This window comes from Sus scrofa, chromosome 2 (assembly GCF_054392235.1).
Source record: "Sus scrofa isolate SSC_HxYL_T2T_F1_AM1 chromosome 2, Sscrofa_HxYL_maternal_Yorkshire_Landrace_v2.0, whole genome shotgun sequence".
Taxonomy (NCBI): Eukaryota; Metazoa; Chordata; class Mammalia; order Artiodactyla; family Suidae; genus Sus; species Sus scrofa.
This window is the reverse complement of record NC_139384.1, coordinates 150468535-150486452: the sequence shown is the minus strand read 5'-3', so window position 1 is coordinate 150486452 and position 17918 is coordinate 150468535. Positions and strand designations below refer to the sequence as shown.

The following is a 17918-nucleotide window of genomic DNA, read 5'->3' as shown; positions in this document are numbered from 1 at the left end:
TTGCATCATCCTGCAAATATTATGAAAACAGTTTTGATCTTTTGGTTCACCGACCACCCTTCAAAAACTAGTGGTTTAAATATTTGTGTATGAGTTGTATTGATTGACCTATTTTTGCGCCTGTTATTTCTGTACATTGTTTGCCAATAGCCATATTTCTGTGAGATGTGAGATGAGGTCAGAGTAGAAAATGGTGGAATTTAGGGTCTGGGTAGCCACAGGTGCTCAAAAGCGTGAAGTTTGATTGCTTCTGAGGCTTGGTCTTATCCATGAAGTTCATGAACATCTCAAGCTTGTACCTTGTAGATGAAAAATTATTGCTTTATATTCACACGCTTATCTAGTTCCCATGGTGGCTCATTGGGTTAAGAATCCAACATAGTGTCCCTGAGAAAGTGGGTTTGATCATTGGCCTCACTCAGTGAGCTAAGAATCCGGTATTGCCACAAGCTGTAGCGTAGGTCGAAGATGTGGCTTGAATCAGTGTTGCTGTGGCTGTGGCGTAGGCTGGCAGCTGTAGCTCTGATTTGATCCCTAGCCTGGAAATTTCCATATGCTTTGGGTGCAGCAATGAAAAGAAGAAAAATGAAAAGAAATGTTGGATGGGAAAAAGAATTTATGCTTTGGGTCATAAGATAATTTTATTAAAGTAAAATATTTGTTGAAGTATCAGCATAATAATTATTGACTAGATATCTTCCTCCTTCCCATTGCCCTGAAAATCATGCATCTGATACCCTTAAAACTTGGGTTTTTTATAACCTATTGAGTAACTTTCTAATAGTGAGGAATCTTTCAGTTTACTCTTTTTTAAAAAAAAATTATTTTTATTTTCTTTTTCGGCCACACCCTTGGCATATGGAAGTTCCCAGGCCAGGGATAGAATTTGAGCTGAAGCCATAGCTACATCATTGCCAGATCCTTAACCCACTGCACTGGGCCAGGGGTCAAACTGGAGCCTCCACAGAGATAAACTGGATCATTAACCCGCTGTACCATAGCAAGAACTCTCATCTTCCAGTTTACTTGTCATAGGTGTAGCGTATTCCCAAATTGATGTGAAAAGTAAAGAAATGGATTTTGCTTTTGACTGGAAAAGGGATATGTGATTTTTGGTGTTGTTATATTTATGTGTGTGTGTATTAAAAAATATTTATGTATTTATGTGTTTTTTAAACCACTGTGTGTGTGTGTGTGTGTGTCTGTGTATGTATGTTTGTTTGTTTGTTTGTTTGTTTTGGCTGCTCTTGTGGCATGTGGAAGTTCTGGGCCAGGGATTGAACCTGTCCTGCAGCAGCAACCCAAGCCATGCAGTGACAGTGCTGAATCATTAATCTGTGCCACGAAAGGACTCTGAAACCAATTATTCATTTATTTTTGACTTTAAATATATATATATATATGTATATATATATGTTTAAACTTTTATTGTTGATTTACAATGCTGTGGTAATTTCTGCTCTACAACAAAGTGATTCACTTACGCATGAATTTTGGGTAGAGCTCCCTGTGCTTTAGAGCAGGTCCCTGTTGGCCAGTCATTCCATATACCACAGTGTGCATATGCCAGTCCCAAACCCCAAGTCTGTCCCTGCCCCCCTCTCCCACCTGTCCCCTTTGGTAACCATAAGTTTGAAACCACAGGGCTTTTTTTTTGTCTTTTTGTCTTTTAGAGTTGCACTGTGGCATATGGAGGTTCTCAGGCTAGGGGTCTAATCAGAGCTGCAGCTGCCGGCCTACACCATAGCCACAGCAATGCCAGATACAGGCCGCATCTGTAACCTACACCACAGCTCTCAGCAGCACTGGATCCTTAACCCACTGAGCAAGGCCAGGGATTGAACCCGCAACCTCATGGTTCCTAGTCAGATTCCCTTCTGCTGCACCACAACAGGAACTCTCCAGTTTTTGTTGTTGTTGTTGTTGTTGTTCTGTCTTTTTTCTTTTGAGGGGCTGCACCCAAGGCATATGGAGGTTCCTAGGCTAGGGGTCTAATCAGAGCTGTTGCCGCCAGCCTTCACCAGAGTCATAGCAACGCCAGAGCTGAGCTGCATCTGCAACCTATAGCACAGCTCACGGCAACATCAGATCCTTAACACCCTGAGTGAGGCCAGGGATTGAACCCACAACCTCATAGTTCCTAGTCGGATTTGTTTCTGCTGCGCCATTACGGGAACTCCTGATACTACAATTTTTTAAATGGCCATTTTGGTGGGACTCTGGCATGAATTATCCTAATTTTAGATTTGAAAAATTTACTATTAATGCTTTTCTGAAAATGGATAATGAGTAAATAGTAGTACTCTATTTACTATGCATCTGTTTTAGCAATGTTATATTTGTCATAGTTTATATTTTTAAATATGGTAGTGTGATTAATGCAAACAAACAGATTGGCTTTTCTGCTTTACACTGGGTTTAGGATAAACTATTTATGTAAGAGTTCCAGACAGATTCAAAATTTTTTGTCCCCCTTTTACTACCTCCTGCCAAGTTGTACAGTACTTGTGAAAAAGTTTATAGACTGTTGATTGGGTCCCTCTTTATGCTGGATTCTGCTTCCATTTAGACCACTGCTCGGATTGCTCATAAGTTTTCATAAGCCCATTACCATCTTTTATGGTATTCGAAGTTGCTTTACTGGATGTTTTTATTAGGAGATGCCACAGTGTTCAGAATGGCTTGCAGGGCTCTATTGCAAGTAAAGCGATTCTTACCAGATTTAAGTGAAGCAGGGCACCAGTACTTTTATTGAGGTGTTGTTTGTTGTAGTAAATATTTACATTTGGAAAATTAAAATAGTGGTAGTTCCTTATGATAATTGTATTTGAATTACAGAAAGTTAGTAATTGAAATAAATGATTGCAAGATTGATTTTGTGTTCTCAAGATTGTGTGACTCTAGGCAGATTGAAAAATAGAGTTAACAGCAGAAGGGAGAAAAAAAAAAAGGTCAGGGAATGACTACAGTCTTTAATGTTAACACTTGATTGAAGCCTAAAACACATGTGATCCTCGTGACTTATTGTTTGTCCTTTTAGTCTGGTCTTCCTTGTCTGGTAGTTTAGTGAAAATAACTAGCATTTTTGGATCGTCTTTATGGCTTTAAATTTATCAGCGTTTATGTTTGTGTGTGTTTTTTTAAATTAGAACTCATATCCTTATGGTGCTTATGTTATTTTGCTTCTGCTGCAGGTGCATAACTATATTGATAAATCTTTTTTATAGCCATACTGTGTGTTAGCCCTGGTTTGTACATAAATGCTTTACTGTCTACAGAACTTGGCAAAAGTCTGAAAATAAAGAATAATCAAATTCTTTGAAATCTGAAAACTAAATCAGTCTTTTGTCCTTCAGAAATTCAGAGAACAGTTTTGTTTTTTGTTTTTTTGGGGTTTTTTTTTTTGGCTTTTTGCCATTTCTTGGGCCGCTCTCGGGGCATATGGAGGGTCCCAGGCTAGGGGTTGAATCAGGGCTGTAGCCACCGGCCTACGCCAGAGCCACAGCAACGCAGGATCCGAGCTGTGTCTGCAACTTTACACCACAGCTCACGGCAACGCCGGATGGTTAACCCACTGAGCAAGGGCAGGGATCAAACCCGCAACCTCATGGTTCCTAGTCGGATTTGTTAACCACTGTGCCACGACGGGAACTCCCAGAGAACAGTTTTATAGTCAATTTTGTAGCCTCAGTCTGACTCAGTAAAGTACAAAATCTGTTAATTTGGTTTGCTTACTGTGGCTATTCGGGGTGGTAAAAAGGCCCTTCCTTATTCAAAGCAGCTGTTTATTTGATTGTCGTAGCCTATTCTTCAGGGCCAAAGAATCTTTACTTTTTTTTTTTTTTTGTCTTTTTGCTATTTCTTGGGCCGCTCCCACAGCATATGGAGGTTCCCAGGCTAGGGGTCGAATCGGAGCTGTAGCCACCGGCCTACGCCAGAGCCACAGCAACGCGGGATCCGAGCCGCGTCTGCAACCTACACCACAGCTCATGGCAATGCCAGATCTTTAACTCACTGAGTGAGGCTAGGGATGGAGTGGAACCCCGTCCTCATGGATACTACTCATGTTCATTACCGCTCAGTCTCCGCAGGAACTCCTATATATACATTTTAAATTTAATTCCTGTAGCATTTAAAAGGGGTAGGAAACAAACATCAGATCTTGCCTACCTATTAAATTTAAGACCATTAGAACTTTTGTTCTGTTTGGCTCCTTTAGATAACTGGAAACTATTGAAATTTAGTCTTTTGGTAGGCCAGATACAGATCTCAACCTGTGTTTCTTAAATTTATTAGTATAAAAATCATCACTGGTGCTTGTTAAAACTAGTAATAACTCTTGGGTCCTACCTCAGAGGTTTGGGGAGGGAGTCAGGAACCTACTTTCCTCAAGCTTTTTTTTTAACTGGGAAATAAATCGTACCTATGGAAATGGACTTAAATGTACAGGTTAGTAAAAAACACATATCCGAATATCCCACATCTAGAAATAAACACTGAAAGCATCCTGGTAGCTATCACAATCCTGATCTCCGCCCTCCTCACTGAAGGACTGTGCTGCGTTTTGTGGCAGTCACTTCCTTATATATTTTTGAGCTTTATGAAGATTAAATCTGTATTATGTGTTTTTGGTCCAGCTTCTTTCACTAAACATTGTATGCAAGATTTGTTCATGTTGTCCCATGTCACTATGGTTTGTTCTCGTGGGTTCATTAAACTGATGAGCCATGATGGGAACTCCATTGTCATTTTAATAAGGTCTGTCTTGTTTTCATATGTGTATTGGCCAGTTCGTTTTGTGAAATACCTTTTCAAGTCTGTTTACTATTTTTTTATTGGGTTATGTTTTTCTTCGTGAAAAAGGAGCCCTTTAAAAGTATATGTTGTGGAGTTCCCATAGTGGCACAGTGGAAATGAATCTGACTAGGAACATTGAGGTTGCGGGTTTGATCCCTGGCCTAACTCAGTGGGTCAGGGATCTGGCGTTGCCCTGAGCTGTGGTGTAAGTAGCAGATGCAGCCCGGATCTGGAGTTGCTGTGGCTGTGGCACAGGCCGGTGGCTACAACTCCGATTAGACCCCTAGCCAAGAACCTCCATATGCCACCAGTGCAGCTGTAAAAAGACAAAAAATAAAAAAATAAAAATATGTGTTGTAAATATATTTTCCCCTTTGTGTTATGCCTTTTCCTCCTCATATTATGTCTTCTAATAAATAATTCCTAACTTTGATCACATTTCCTTTTCTTTTCCCTTTTTGGCTAATGGTTTTTGTGTCCTCTTTAAGAAATCTTTTATGGAGTTCCCATCGTGGCACAGTAGAAACACATCCAACTAGGTTTGGTCCTTGGCCTCACTCAGTGGGTTAAGGATTTGGCATTGCTGTGAGCTGTTGTGGTGTAGGTCGCAGACGTGGCTCAAATCCTGCATTGCTGTGGCTGCGACTTAGGCCAGCAACTGTAGCTCCTATTCAGCCCCTAGCCTGGGAATTTCTATATGCCACAGGTGTGGCCCTAAGAAGCAAAAAATAAAAATAAAAATACAAAAAGAAATCTTTTCTTAAATACACACTCTTTCATTTCACCTTTGTTCTTTAGGCCTTTAATCTACCTGGAATTGATTTTTGCCTGTGGCATGAGATGGGGGGTGTCAGGTTTCCTTTTTCAGTATGGGTACCAAATCTTACAATACTCATTTTTGAAAAGAGTGTTCTTTCCTTGCTTTCCATAGTGACGCCTTTGTTCTAAATCAAGTGTATTTGCATGGGACTGTTTCTGTTCTGTATGTCTGTTTTTGTGCCAGTACTATATACTCTCTTACTTTGGTTTTATGGTATTTGAGGTCTGGCGTAGGGTCTGGATCTACAATAAAATAATAGTCACTTCCACATGCCATAGGCGTGACCAAAATAAATAAATAAATAAAGAGTCCTATGGGAATCAGACTAACCACACCTCAAAAAAAAAAAAGAAAAGAAAAGAAAGAGGAGTTCCCATTGTGGTTCAGTGGTTAATGAACCCGACTAGTATCCATAAGGATACAGGTCCGATCCCTGGCCTCCCTCAGGGGGTTAAGGATCTGGCATTGCTGTGAGCTGGGGTGTAGGTCATAGACACGGCTCGGATCCCACATTGCTTTGGCTGTGGTGTAGGCGGGCAGCTGTGCCTCCGATTTGACCCCTAGCCTGGAAACCTCCATATGCCACAGATATGGCCCTAAAAAGACAAAAAAATAAAATAAATGGACCTAAATGTTCACACAAGAGTGGGGCTGAAAGACATGTAGGAGGGGCCCAGCTGTCACCTGCAGGAGGACAGGGCCTGCCAGCAGCACTTGGAGAAGCAGGTCCCCTTGCTTTCATCATCATGGCTCTCACAGCAACACTGAATCCTTAACCCACTGAGTGAGGCCAGGGATCGAACCTGCATCCTTATGGATACTAGTTGGGTTCATTAACCACTGAGCCATAATGGGAACTCCTCTTTGTTTCTTTCTTTCCTTTTTTTTTTTTTTTTTTTTGAGGTGTGGTTAGTCTGATTCCCATAGGACTCTTTATTTTTATATTTATTTATTTTGGTCATGCCTATGACATGTGGAAGTTTCTGGGCCAGCAATTGAACCTGCACTGTAACAGTGGCCTGAGCCACTGCAGTGACAACTTCAGATCTCTAACCCACTGTGCCATAAGGTAACTCGCCATAAGTTAGTTTTCAATGTCTGTTGAGTCTGTTTCTGTTTTGTAAATAAGTTCCTTTGTGTTATTTTTTAGATTCCACATACAAGTGGCATCACATCATATTTGTCTTTGTCTGACTTACCTCACTAAGTATGATAATCTCTGCATCCATCCATGTTGCTGCAAATGGCAATATTTCATCCTTTTTTATAGCTAAGTAATAGTCCGTTCCATATATATATACCACAGCTTCTTTATCCATTCATCTGTTGATGGATACTTAGGTTGCTTCCATGTCTTGGCTATAGTAAATAGTGCTGCTATGAATATTGGAGTGCATGTATCTTTTCAAATTAGAGTTTTTGTCTTTTCTGGATATATGCCCAGGAGTGGGATTGGTGGATCATATGGTAACTTTACTTTTATTTTTTTAGGTAATCTTCATACTTTTCTCCATAGTGGCTACACCAGTTTACATGCCCATCAGCAGTATTGGAGGGTTCCCTCTTCTCCACACCCTCCACACATTTATCATTTGTACACCTTTGATGATGGCCATTCTGACCTATGTGAAGCAATTCCCTTGTAGCTGTAATTTGCATTTCTCTAGTAATCAGTGATGATTAGCATCTTTTCATGTGCCTGTTGGCCATCTGTATATTTTCTTTTTTTTTTTTTTTTTTTTTTTTTTTTTTTGTCTTTTTGCCTTTTCTAGGGCCGATTCCTGTGGCATATGGAGGTTCCCAGGCTAGGGGTCTAATCAGAGCTGTAGCCACTGGCCTACGCCAGAGCCACAGCAATGCAGGATCCGAGCTGTGTCTGCAACTTACACCACAGCTCATGGCAACGCCAGATCCTTAACCCACTGAGCAAGACCAGGGATTGAACCCGCAACCTCATGGTTCCCAGTCGGAATCGTTAACCACTGAGCCACGATGGGAACTCCATCTATATGTTTTCTATAAAATTATAGAATTTAGGTGGTAGATCTGTGGTTTATGTACAGTTTCAATTTTTCTGCAGTTTTGAAAATTTTTGTAATAAAATATTTGAAAAAATCATGCTTCAAAGAACACGTTATGGTATGGAGTTTTTGGCTTTTTAAAAAAATTAGGGTAAAATTTGTTAGATTTGATAGATTTGCACATGTGGAATTTCTGAGTCAAAGACATTCATACTTTTAGGGTTCTTTAACACAGTGCCAAATTGATTTCTGCAAGAGTTTTATTAATTTACCTTCCTGCCAGCAACACATAGTTGTTTCATAGCCTTTGTCATTATAGTGTATTAACATCAGCAAAAATTTACATTAATTTTATATTAATCCTTTAAATTAGCATTTCTTGGTTATGTTGATTACTTTCCTTTTTCAAAAATTTTTGTTTTTTAATTTTTAAACACTTTTATTTTATTTTATTTTGCTTTTTAGGGCTGCACCTGCAGCATGTGTAAGTTTCCAGGCTTTGAATCAGAGCTATAGCTGCTGGCCTATCCCATAGCAACACCAGATCAGAGCTGCACCACAGCTCATGGCAATGCCAAATCCCTGACCCACTGAGCAAGGCCAGGGATTGAATCTGCATCCTCATGGATACTAGTCAGATTCATTTCTGCTGAACCACAGTGGGAACTCCGAAACATTTTTAATACAATTTTTTTTAAATGATTTTTATTTTTTTCCGTTATAGCTGGTTTACAGTGTTCTGTCACTTTCCTACTATACAGCAAGGTGACTCAGTCTCTCTCATACACACACACATATACACACACATTATTTTTCTCACATTATCCTTCGTCATGTTCCATCATAAGTGATTAGATATAGTTCCCAGTGCTATACAGCGGGATCTCATTGTTTATGCATTCCAAAGGCAGTAGTTTGCCATTTTTAATACTACTTTTAAAAGTTACGATCCATTTACAGTGATTACAAAATACTGGCTATTATTTCCCACGTTGTACAGTACGCCCTGTATCCTGTCTTTTTTTTTTTTTTTTTTTAGGGCCTCACTTGCAGCATATGGAGGTTCCCAGGCTAGAGGTATAATCTGAGCTACTGCTGCTGGCCTGTGCCACAGCCGCAGCAATGTCCGATCCGAGCCACATCTGCAACCTGCACCACAGCTCACAGCAACACTGGATCCTTAACCCACTGAGAGAGGCCAGGGATCGAATGCGCAGCCTCATGGTTCCTAGTCGGATTCGTTTCCACTGCACCATGGTGGGAACTCACAACCTCTTGGTTCCACTCTGCCCTGATGGGGACTTTTTGTAGCCTGTCTTATACACCCGGTAGTTTGTATTGTACCTTCCATGCCTCCACCTCCTCTAACTGATAACTACTAGTTTGCTCTCCATTTCTGTGAGACTTTTTTTTTTTGTCTTTTAGGGCCACACCAGCAACATGGAGGTTCCCAGGGAGGGGTCGAATTAGAGCTGTAGCTGCCGGCCTATGCTGCAGCCACAGCAATGCAGGATCTGAGCCGAGTCTGCGACCTACACCACAGCTCACGGCAACGCTGGATCCTTAACCTACTGAGTGAGGCCAGGGATCAAACCTGCTTCCTCATGGATGCTAGTCAGGTTTGTTAACCACTGAGCCACGATGGGAACTCCTTTTTTCATTTTTTGTTTTTGTTTTGTTTTTTGTTTTTTTGATTATATTCACTAGTTGGTTGTATTTTTTAGATTCATATATAAGTTGTATCCTAACAGTATATTTACCTGGTAGACCTTTTTCCTCATGTTGTTTAGAGTTTGTGTTGGCACATTTTACAGAGTATCTTCATAAAACTAAGTTAATTTTACTATTTAAAAATGACTTTTTATTGAAGAATCACATGCATACAGAAAAGTTCACAAATCATAAGGTCATCCAAGTATCAGAAAATGAACTCAACTTCTCTAACCACTGCTGAGGTCCCTGTTCCTGTCCCTTCTTGAATATTACCAATCTCCCTGCCCCAGGAGTAGCCACTATATGACTTTAGTTATTGTAGATTAGATTTTTCTGTTACTGATTTTTGTTTTCTTCTGAAAAGCAGTTTTATTGAGATGTATTTTTTACATGGTAAAATGCACCCATTTTATAAATGATGAGCATATACACACTTAACAACCAGGGCAGTCAAGATAGAGACTGTTTCCATTACTTCACATGCTTCTTTACAGTAACACCCCCCCCACCCCCGCCTGCCCAGTTTCTGGCCCCAGGCAATTACTGATCTGCATTCTGTCACTATATGAGGAATTTTGCCTTTTGATAGAATTTTATATAAATGGAATCTCATTGAGTAGATACTTGTGTCCAGCTTCTTTTGCTTGTATCATTTTTCTGAGGTTCACGTTATTGTATATATCATTCGTTCATGAATTTTATTTTAAAAAGTGCCAAGTATATCCCATTAGGGCTCTTCCACACTTTGTTTATGCCTTCACCTGTTAAGGCTGATTTCTGGTTTTGGCTCTTAGGAATGAAGCTGCTGTGCTTGCGGAAGTCTTCCTGTGGACCTAAACTTTCATTTCTCTTCGGTCACTTGATAGGTTTTATAAGAAAACTGCCAAACTTTTCCAAAGGGGTTGGAACATTTTATATTTTCCACCAGTATTATGTGAATGTTCTAGTTGCTTCACATCCTGACCCACACTTTGATTTTAAACATTTTATAGTATCCATATCTCATTGTGGGTTTTAAATTGCACTTATGATAACACTGGTAAAACTGAGTCTGTTGTGTATATTTTTATAAGTTTCTATAGATGTTACAGTGCAGAATTGCTAAGGCAAGCCTGTTACCATCACAGTGAATGAAGTGACCTGAATTACAGTACCTGTTTTGCCTTTTCTTTTTGTATCTTGAGACTTATCCTCTGAGTAGTAATACATGCTATTACTTGCAGCAGGGAGTATAGGGCCAGCATGGAGGCCTCCATACTGTCCTAGATGGGTGTTTTTGTTGGGCCAGTAGTTAGTTTTTTCTTCCCTTCAGGCTTAGGCTAGGTCAGTTTTCCTCCAAGTGAGCACCAGATAAAGCAGTACACGCTCTCCCTTCACCCTCCCCACAGAGTATGTTTATTTAAGTCTTGTTATGTGGAAAATAATTTCTTTAGAAAATTAGAATCATAAAACTCAGTACATGCTCTTCTGGTTGTTTCAAGGTAAATGTGGCAGTTTTCAGCACATTTTGTAGTCACTTAGTATTATAAAACTTTATAGCTAATTTCTCTTTTTGATTACAGTGCCCCTATATCTCCCATCAACATCTTACCAGCCTCTGAGGAGTAAGTAGTACACTTGTAGAAGAAAATTAAAATTTTTTTGAAAAAACTACTAAACTATAGAGATTAAAATCGTGTCTTTATTGTATTTAGAGGAAGGATTGCGCATAAGGCAGTGAAACTAGTTAGTGTTTTATGTACTCCATTAGTGAACTTTTTATAGATGATCTTTTTTTTTTTTTTTTTTTTTTTTTTTGTCTTTTTGCTATTTCTTGGGCTGCTCCCATGGCATATGGAGGTTCCCAGGCTAGGGGTTGAATCAGAGCTGTAGCCACCGGCCTACGCCAGAGCTACAGCAACACGGGATCTGAGCCGTGTCTGCAACCTACACCACAGCTCACGGCAACGCTGGATCCTTAAACCACTGAGCAAGGCCAGGGATCGAACCCGCAATGTCATGGATTCTAGTTGGATTCGCCAACCACTGCGCCACGACGGGAACTCCAGATGATCTTTTTGATCTGATGAAATTATTGAAAAATATCAATAGAGTTTTGTTTTTGTTTTTGTTTTTTTTTTTGGCTGCACCCACAGCATATAAGAGTTCCCCGGCCAGGGATCAGACCTGCACTACAGCAGTGGACTGAGGTACTACAGTAACAGTGCCAGGTCCTTAAGCCCATGTGTCACAAGGGAACTCTGTCAGTAGAGCTTTTTTTTTTTTGCTTTTTAGGGCTACACCTGCAGCATATGGAAGTTCCCAGGCTAGGGTTCAAATCGGAGCCATATCCACTGGCCTACGCCACAGCCATAGCAACCCTAGATCTGAACCACGTCCATGACTTATGCTACACCTTGTGGCAATGCCAGATCCTTAACCCACTGAGCAAAGCTAGGGATTGACCCCACATCCTCATGGATACTAGTTGGGTTCTTAATCCCCAATCTGAAACAGGAGCTCTAGTATTTGAAAAGTCTGTTTGTTTGTTTGTTTGTTTATTTACTTTTTGGTCTTTTTAGGACTGTACCTAGGGCATATGGGGTTCCCAGGCTAGGGGTCCAATTGGAGCTGTAGCCACTGGCCCACACCACAGCCACAGCACTGTGGGATCTGAGCCACGTCTGTGACCTCTGCCGTAGCTCACAGCAATGCTGGATCGTTAACCCACTGAACGAGACCAGGGATCGAACCTGTGTCCTCATGGATGCTAGTGGGTTTAGTAACTGCTGAGCCATGACGGGAATTCCTGAAAAGTCTATTTAAATGACTTTAAGAGTGAGGAATGAATTATTGGGACAAGTGATCATTCCTGTCTCAGTAGTAGTAGTAACATGATTGATTTGTGTTTATTTTTGGGCAAATTTCATTTTAAAATTTAAACCAATATCATGTATTCATTTTATATATTTCTTTTTCCACTATAGCCTATTCAATTAAATACCATAATAATTTTTTTTAACTGTTTGTAGGTCTTAAAATTTATGTTTGTGTGGCCAAGTATCCATTTAGGGTGACTGCTTCTCACTAAAGTGTGTTCTGTTTTGTAGCATTTTAGAAAGAACGATTAGAGCAGCTGTGGAACAGCACCTTTTTGATCTGCAGAGCAGCATAGATCATGATCTTAAGAATTTACAACAGCAAAGTCTGGTGTGTAATAATGAAGCAGGAAGTGTTAATTGTGATGGGGAAGGATCTAATAACCAGTAAGAGACTTTTAAAACATTTTACTGTTAATTATTGAGTTATAAAATTGTTTTATCTTTAAAAAACTGTATTTTTATTAAATAATGGGGTCTCATCTTACTTGCAGATTTCTGAAAGTCAGTGTGAAAAGTGACTTTGTATATATTTCTTTTTTTTTTTTTTTTTTTTTTTTTGGTCTTTTTTCTAGGGTCGCTCCCGAGGCATATAGAGATTCTCAGGCTGGGGTCTAATCAGAGCTGTAGCCGCCAGTCTATGCCAGAGCCACAGCAATGAGGGATCCCAGCCGCATCTGCGACCTACACCACAGCTCACGGCAACGCTGGATCCTTAACCCACTGAGCAAGGCCAGAGATTGAACCTGAAACCTCATGTTCCTAGTCGGATTTATTAACCACTGAGCGATGACGGGAACTCCTGTATATACTTCTTAACATTGAAAATCTTGTAAGTCTTCCATTAAGGTAGTGAACGTTAAGTCCGGCTGGTTAAATCTGGTGTTTAGGTTTTTCTCCCTAAACACCAGATGGAGTAACAAGCTTACCTTTAGGGACTGTATTATATAAAAATAACTTTGTCTTTCTCTTTTTTTTTTTAGCCACACCCTCGGCATGTGGACGTTCCCAGGCCAGGGATCAAGCTGGCACCATAGTTGTGGCCTGTGCCGCAGCTGTGGCACTGCTGGATCCTTAACCCACTGTGCCATGAGAGAACTTCTGAAAAATAACATTTAAGAAAATAGACCTGTACTCCATTCTCCAGATGGCCACACCATGAGAGACATCAGTTATGTAGACAGGTACAGGGGCAGCAGACTGGCCTCCATCCAGTGCACCTAGTCATTGGGGAAAATGGTGTTTTACTTACTGTCCCCTCCCGACATGCAGTTGTTTTAGGTTAGCTGTTAATAGTTGAATTTGTATAAGTTAAAAGTTAGGTACTGTGTATTGTGTGATATTTGGCATTACTCTACTTTTCATCTGACTTGTTACCTTTAAATGACAAAAGCTTTATCTCCTTTTGTATTGTATTATCCCTGTGCTTTAGTATGTATATAGGTGCCTTTCTCTTGAGACCACAGTGCAGTGATTTCATAGTTTGTACTTATCATTTTTTGTTTTGGGGACAGATCCGCAGAGTAGCATAAGTCATGATCTTAAGAAAGATGTACCTGAATTTGGAGAATTGATAGGAAAGCAAAAAAAAAAAAAAAAAAAGACGATTGGATAGAATTTTGTTGTTTTTTGGCCACGCCCATTATGAGTGGAAGTTCTGGAGCCAGGGATTGAACCTGCACCACAGCAGTGACAATGCCAAATCCTTAATCCATTGAGCCACCAGGGAACTCCAAGAATTAGATTTTTAAAAGGCAGAAAATGTCAAGTGTAATAGACTAGCTATCAGATATGAAATTAAACTGAAAAATTAATGGGTATAAAAACCATTACTTGGATATGTTTATAGAATACCATAGAGTACAACTACAGGTGTCCACATGGCTTGCATGGATGGCATCACCAGCCTGTGCAGCTCTGTGTGATGGCCCTGGCTTGTGTGCTTTGAAGGCACTATTAGAACTGATAGAGGTGGGTCTGTAGGGAGTATTTGGGTTAAATATGAAGGAAGGAAGTGGTATCTAAAAGATGGAAATAGTAGGAAAATGTTTCAAAGGTTATAATATAAGCAGATTCCTTAGAGTTTCCCCTCAGCTAGAGATGCTGAAAAATCTATGCCCATGCTCAGACAATATTATGGAAATAACTCATGTTCTCATTGGGAGTGGTATTGTCTTTGTAAACAAAATCCTGCTGTGTTTTGCGTATTCTGAATTACAAAAGATGAAGGTATCTGCAGAAGCAAGCTATTCCTGTTGTATTTGATAAGGTGTTGGACACCCTGGTGCCTAGTGTTAGGCACTTGTATTTTAATCAGCAGACAGTTCATTACTGATTTAGAGTGTGGGAAATCATTTGGCACATAAATGATTTTTAAAGCCATTTATTTGCTTTTGAAAATTTCCAAAGGGATAATAAACAAGGTAGGTTCCTCACAACATCTCATGGAGAGACAGAAACAAATTTTAATAAATAAACACTTAATAATCTAACTTGGCAAGATAAAATGTGAATCATGAAAGGATATGTTTTCTTCAATAAGGAAAAGTTTTAGATCATTACTGATATTTATTTATTTTTAAGGCATTACATATTCAACATGTGGCCTGATCTGACTTTTTAATCTTTGTTACTAGGATTGGTATTGCTGATGATATTATTAATGCCAGTGAAAGTGACAGAGACTGTTCAGAACCTGTGACTAGCACTAATTTAGACAATGAAGTTATGCAACAAGATTTTGTATTTGAGGATGAAGAAAATAACCAGGTAAGAAATGTAAAGACCTTAAAAAAATCTGTTAGGTGTACTAGATGTACAGCTCTGATTGCTTGATGTGTTCCATTGATCCCAGAAGCCGTAGTTCACTATCTTTGCTGATATACATTTGTCTTTTTTTGTGTATCTTTTTAGGGCTGCACCCATGGCACATGGAAGTTCCCAGGCTAGGGGTCGAATTGGAGGTGCGGCTGCTTGGCCTACGCCACAGCAACGCCAGATCCATGCCATATCTGCTGCCTACACCACAGCTCATGGCAACACTGGATCTTTAACCCACTGAGCAAGACCAGGGATCAAACCTGTGTCCTCAGTGATCCTAGTTGGATTTGTTACTACTGAGCCACAGCAGGAACTCTAAAGACATTTTCTTAAAGCACGTTTTCATTCTAAGCCATAAGATAATGTATATATAAGAAGGGATTTAGAGATTTGTATTCTGGCTTTGCCTCTTCATAGCAGCATGACTTTAGCCAAGTTATCTGACTTCATTGAGTTGTTCTTTGTTTTGCTATGTCTAAGTGGGTGGTGATATCTATGTTAGAATTTTTATAAATATTTATTTTGGTTAATTATGTCTACTACCTTGATTGATTTTCTTCACCTGGCTTTCAGGATATCTCACTACTTTGGGTTTTCTTTTTCTTGAACTGGCTGCTGCATCCCTTTGATGATTGTTTTTCATGTTCTGCACCTCTGAAATTTAGTATGGCCCAGGGTACAGTTCTCAGGTCATGAATTTTCATTCACTCCCTTGGTAATCTCATTAAATGTAATGATTTTAAATATTGCTGTATGCTAAGGCTCCCAAATTTATGTCTCTAGTCCAGACCTCTCTCTTGAACTTTAGGTTCCTATACCTAGATGTTCTACTTAACATTTCCACTTGATTATCTTATAAACATCTTGTAAAATTTTCTTATTTTGGCCACACCTGCGCTATGTGGAAATTCTTGGGCTGGAGACTGAACCTGTGCCCCAGTTGTGACCTGTGCCACAGCTATGGCAGCGCCAGATCCTTAACCCACAGCGTCATATGGGACTTCCTCTTTTAAACATATTACAGACATTTTACAGACATCTTAACATAAGCCAGACTGTACTTGTAATCTCTTTGACCCATATGCCCTTCTGTTTTTCTTTAAAATCTCAGTAAACAGCAATTTCTGCTTCTGTGTGCATAGGCCAGAAGCCTTGTGTCATTTTTGATTTCCTTCTCGCTGCACATCTAGTCTGTTACACAGTCCTATTGGTTGTACCTTCAAAATTTATATAGAGTCTTGACCACTTTTTACTGTTTGCATTGGCACTGCACAGGTCCAAGCCAGCATCATTTCACCTAGATTAATATAGCCTCCTAACTGATCTTTTCCTACCTGTGGTCTTCTGAGCAGCAGCCAGAGTGATCTTTCAAAATGAAAATTATATAATGTCAGTTTTAGAAATTTTCAGTGCCCTCTAGGTATAAAAATATATCAATAAGCAGTATGGAAAAACAGACGGATAAAAAATTATGATTGAGATAATTCAGTCTTAAAGTACTGTCTGGGTTGTTGTTTGCATAGATATTCCCGTGGCTTGTTTCCTTTTCTGATCCTGCAGATCCTCCTCAATTGTACCTTCTCAGGCCAAATCTCCTTATTATTCAGTGTGTACCAGCAGGCCCTCCCACTGACCTACCCCCATCCAGCCTCTGAACTGTTGTCCTTCTTCACTGCCTGCCTCTCATTAATAGTTGTACATGGTCACACATGTCTGTTAAGTTGTTAGTTTATTGTTTGTTTCCCATCCTTAGACTGTAGACTTCATGAGGGCTGAGATTTTCATATGTTTCATTTATTGTTATATCCATATTATCTAGGACACATAGTATGTGTTCCTCAAGTATTTGTTCAAGGAAATGGGTGTATCAGTTACTTTAAGAAAATAGGAATTTTTTTAAGACTTCATTTTCAGAGGAGTTTTAGGTTTACAATAAAATTGAGAAGGAAGTGTAGAGAATTTGTACTCACATGTTCATAACCTCCCCCATTATCAATATCACTCCGCAGAATGGTACCTTTTTTTTTTTCTTTTTTTGTCTGCAGTGGTGGCACATGGAAGTTCCCCAAGCCAGGGACTGAATCTAAGCCATAGCTGTACCCTGTGCCACCACTGCAGCAGTGCTGTGGCAACACTGTATCCTTAACCCACTGTCCAGGCCGAAAATTGAACTAGCACTGGCAAAGAGACAAGGTGGATCATAAACCCACTGCACCACAGCAGGAACTCTAGAATGGTACTTTTTTTTTTTTTAATGAAGAGTGAACCCATACTGACATACCATAATCACTCAAAGTCTGCTTCACCTTAGGGATCATTCTTGGTGTTGTATGTTTCCTAGATTTAGACAAATATATAATATCCTACAGAGTTGGTTTTTTTTGTGTGTGTGTGTTTTTAGGGCCATACCCTCGATATATTCAAGTTCCCAGGGTGGGGGTCTAATTGGAGCTGCAGCTGCCTGCCTGTGCCACAGCCACAGCAACTCGGTATCTGAGCCACATCTGTGACCTACACCATAGCTCACGGCAGCACCAGATCCTTAACCCACTGAGCAAGGCCAGGAAGCAAACCTCTGTCCTTCATGGATATGGGTCAGGTTCGTTTCCTTGGAGCCACAACAGGAATTCCCATACCGAGTTTTTTAATTGCCCTGAAAATCTTCGGTGCTCTGCCTATTCATTCCCCATCCCACCTCCCAGCAACTGCTGATCTCTGTTGTCTCCATAGGTTTGCCTTTTTCAGAATGTCATAGAGTTGGAATTCCATAGTACATAGCCTTTTCAGATTGGCTTCTTTCATGTGTAATGTGCATTTAAAGTTCCTCTTTTTGTGGCTTGATAGCTTTTTTCTTCACACTGAACAGTATTGTCTGGTACATCCAGACAA

At 39.9% G+C, this 17918-nt stretch overlaps 1 protein-coding gene across 50 annotated transcripts in view; it reads left to right on the top strand.

The window, feature by feature from the left end:
• FAM13B (family with sequence similarity 13 member B) overlaps window positions 1–17918 on the top strand; it is a 96340-nt gene that overhangs the window by 35160 nt on the left and 43262 nt on the right. For 21 of the 50 annotated variants that reach the window (XM_085014676.1, XM_085014666.1, XM_085014668.1 and 18 more), the window contains 3 exons: window positions 10914–10955; window positions 12441–12596; window positions 14846–14978. In XM_085014676.1, the coding sequence (XP_084870802.1) occupies window positions 10914–10955; window positions 12441–12596; window positions 14846–14978 (331 nt within the window). The remainder of the gene's footprint in view (window positions 1–10913; window positions 10956–12440; window positions 12597–14845; window positions 14979–17918) is intronic. The other 29 variants (XM_085014672.1, XM_085014674.1, XM_085014673.1 and 26 more) reach the window with 2 other exon arrangements.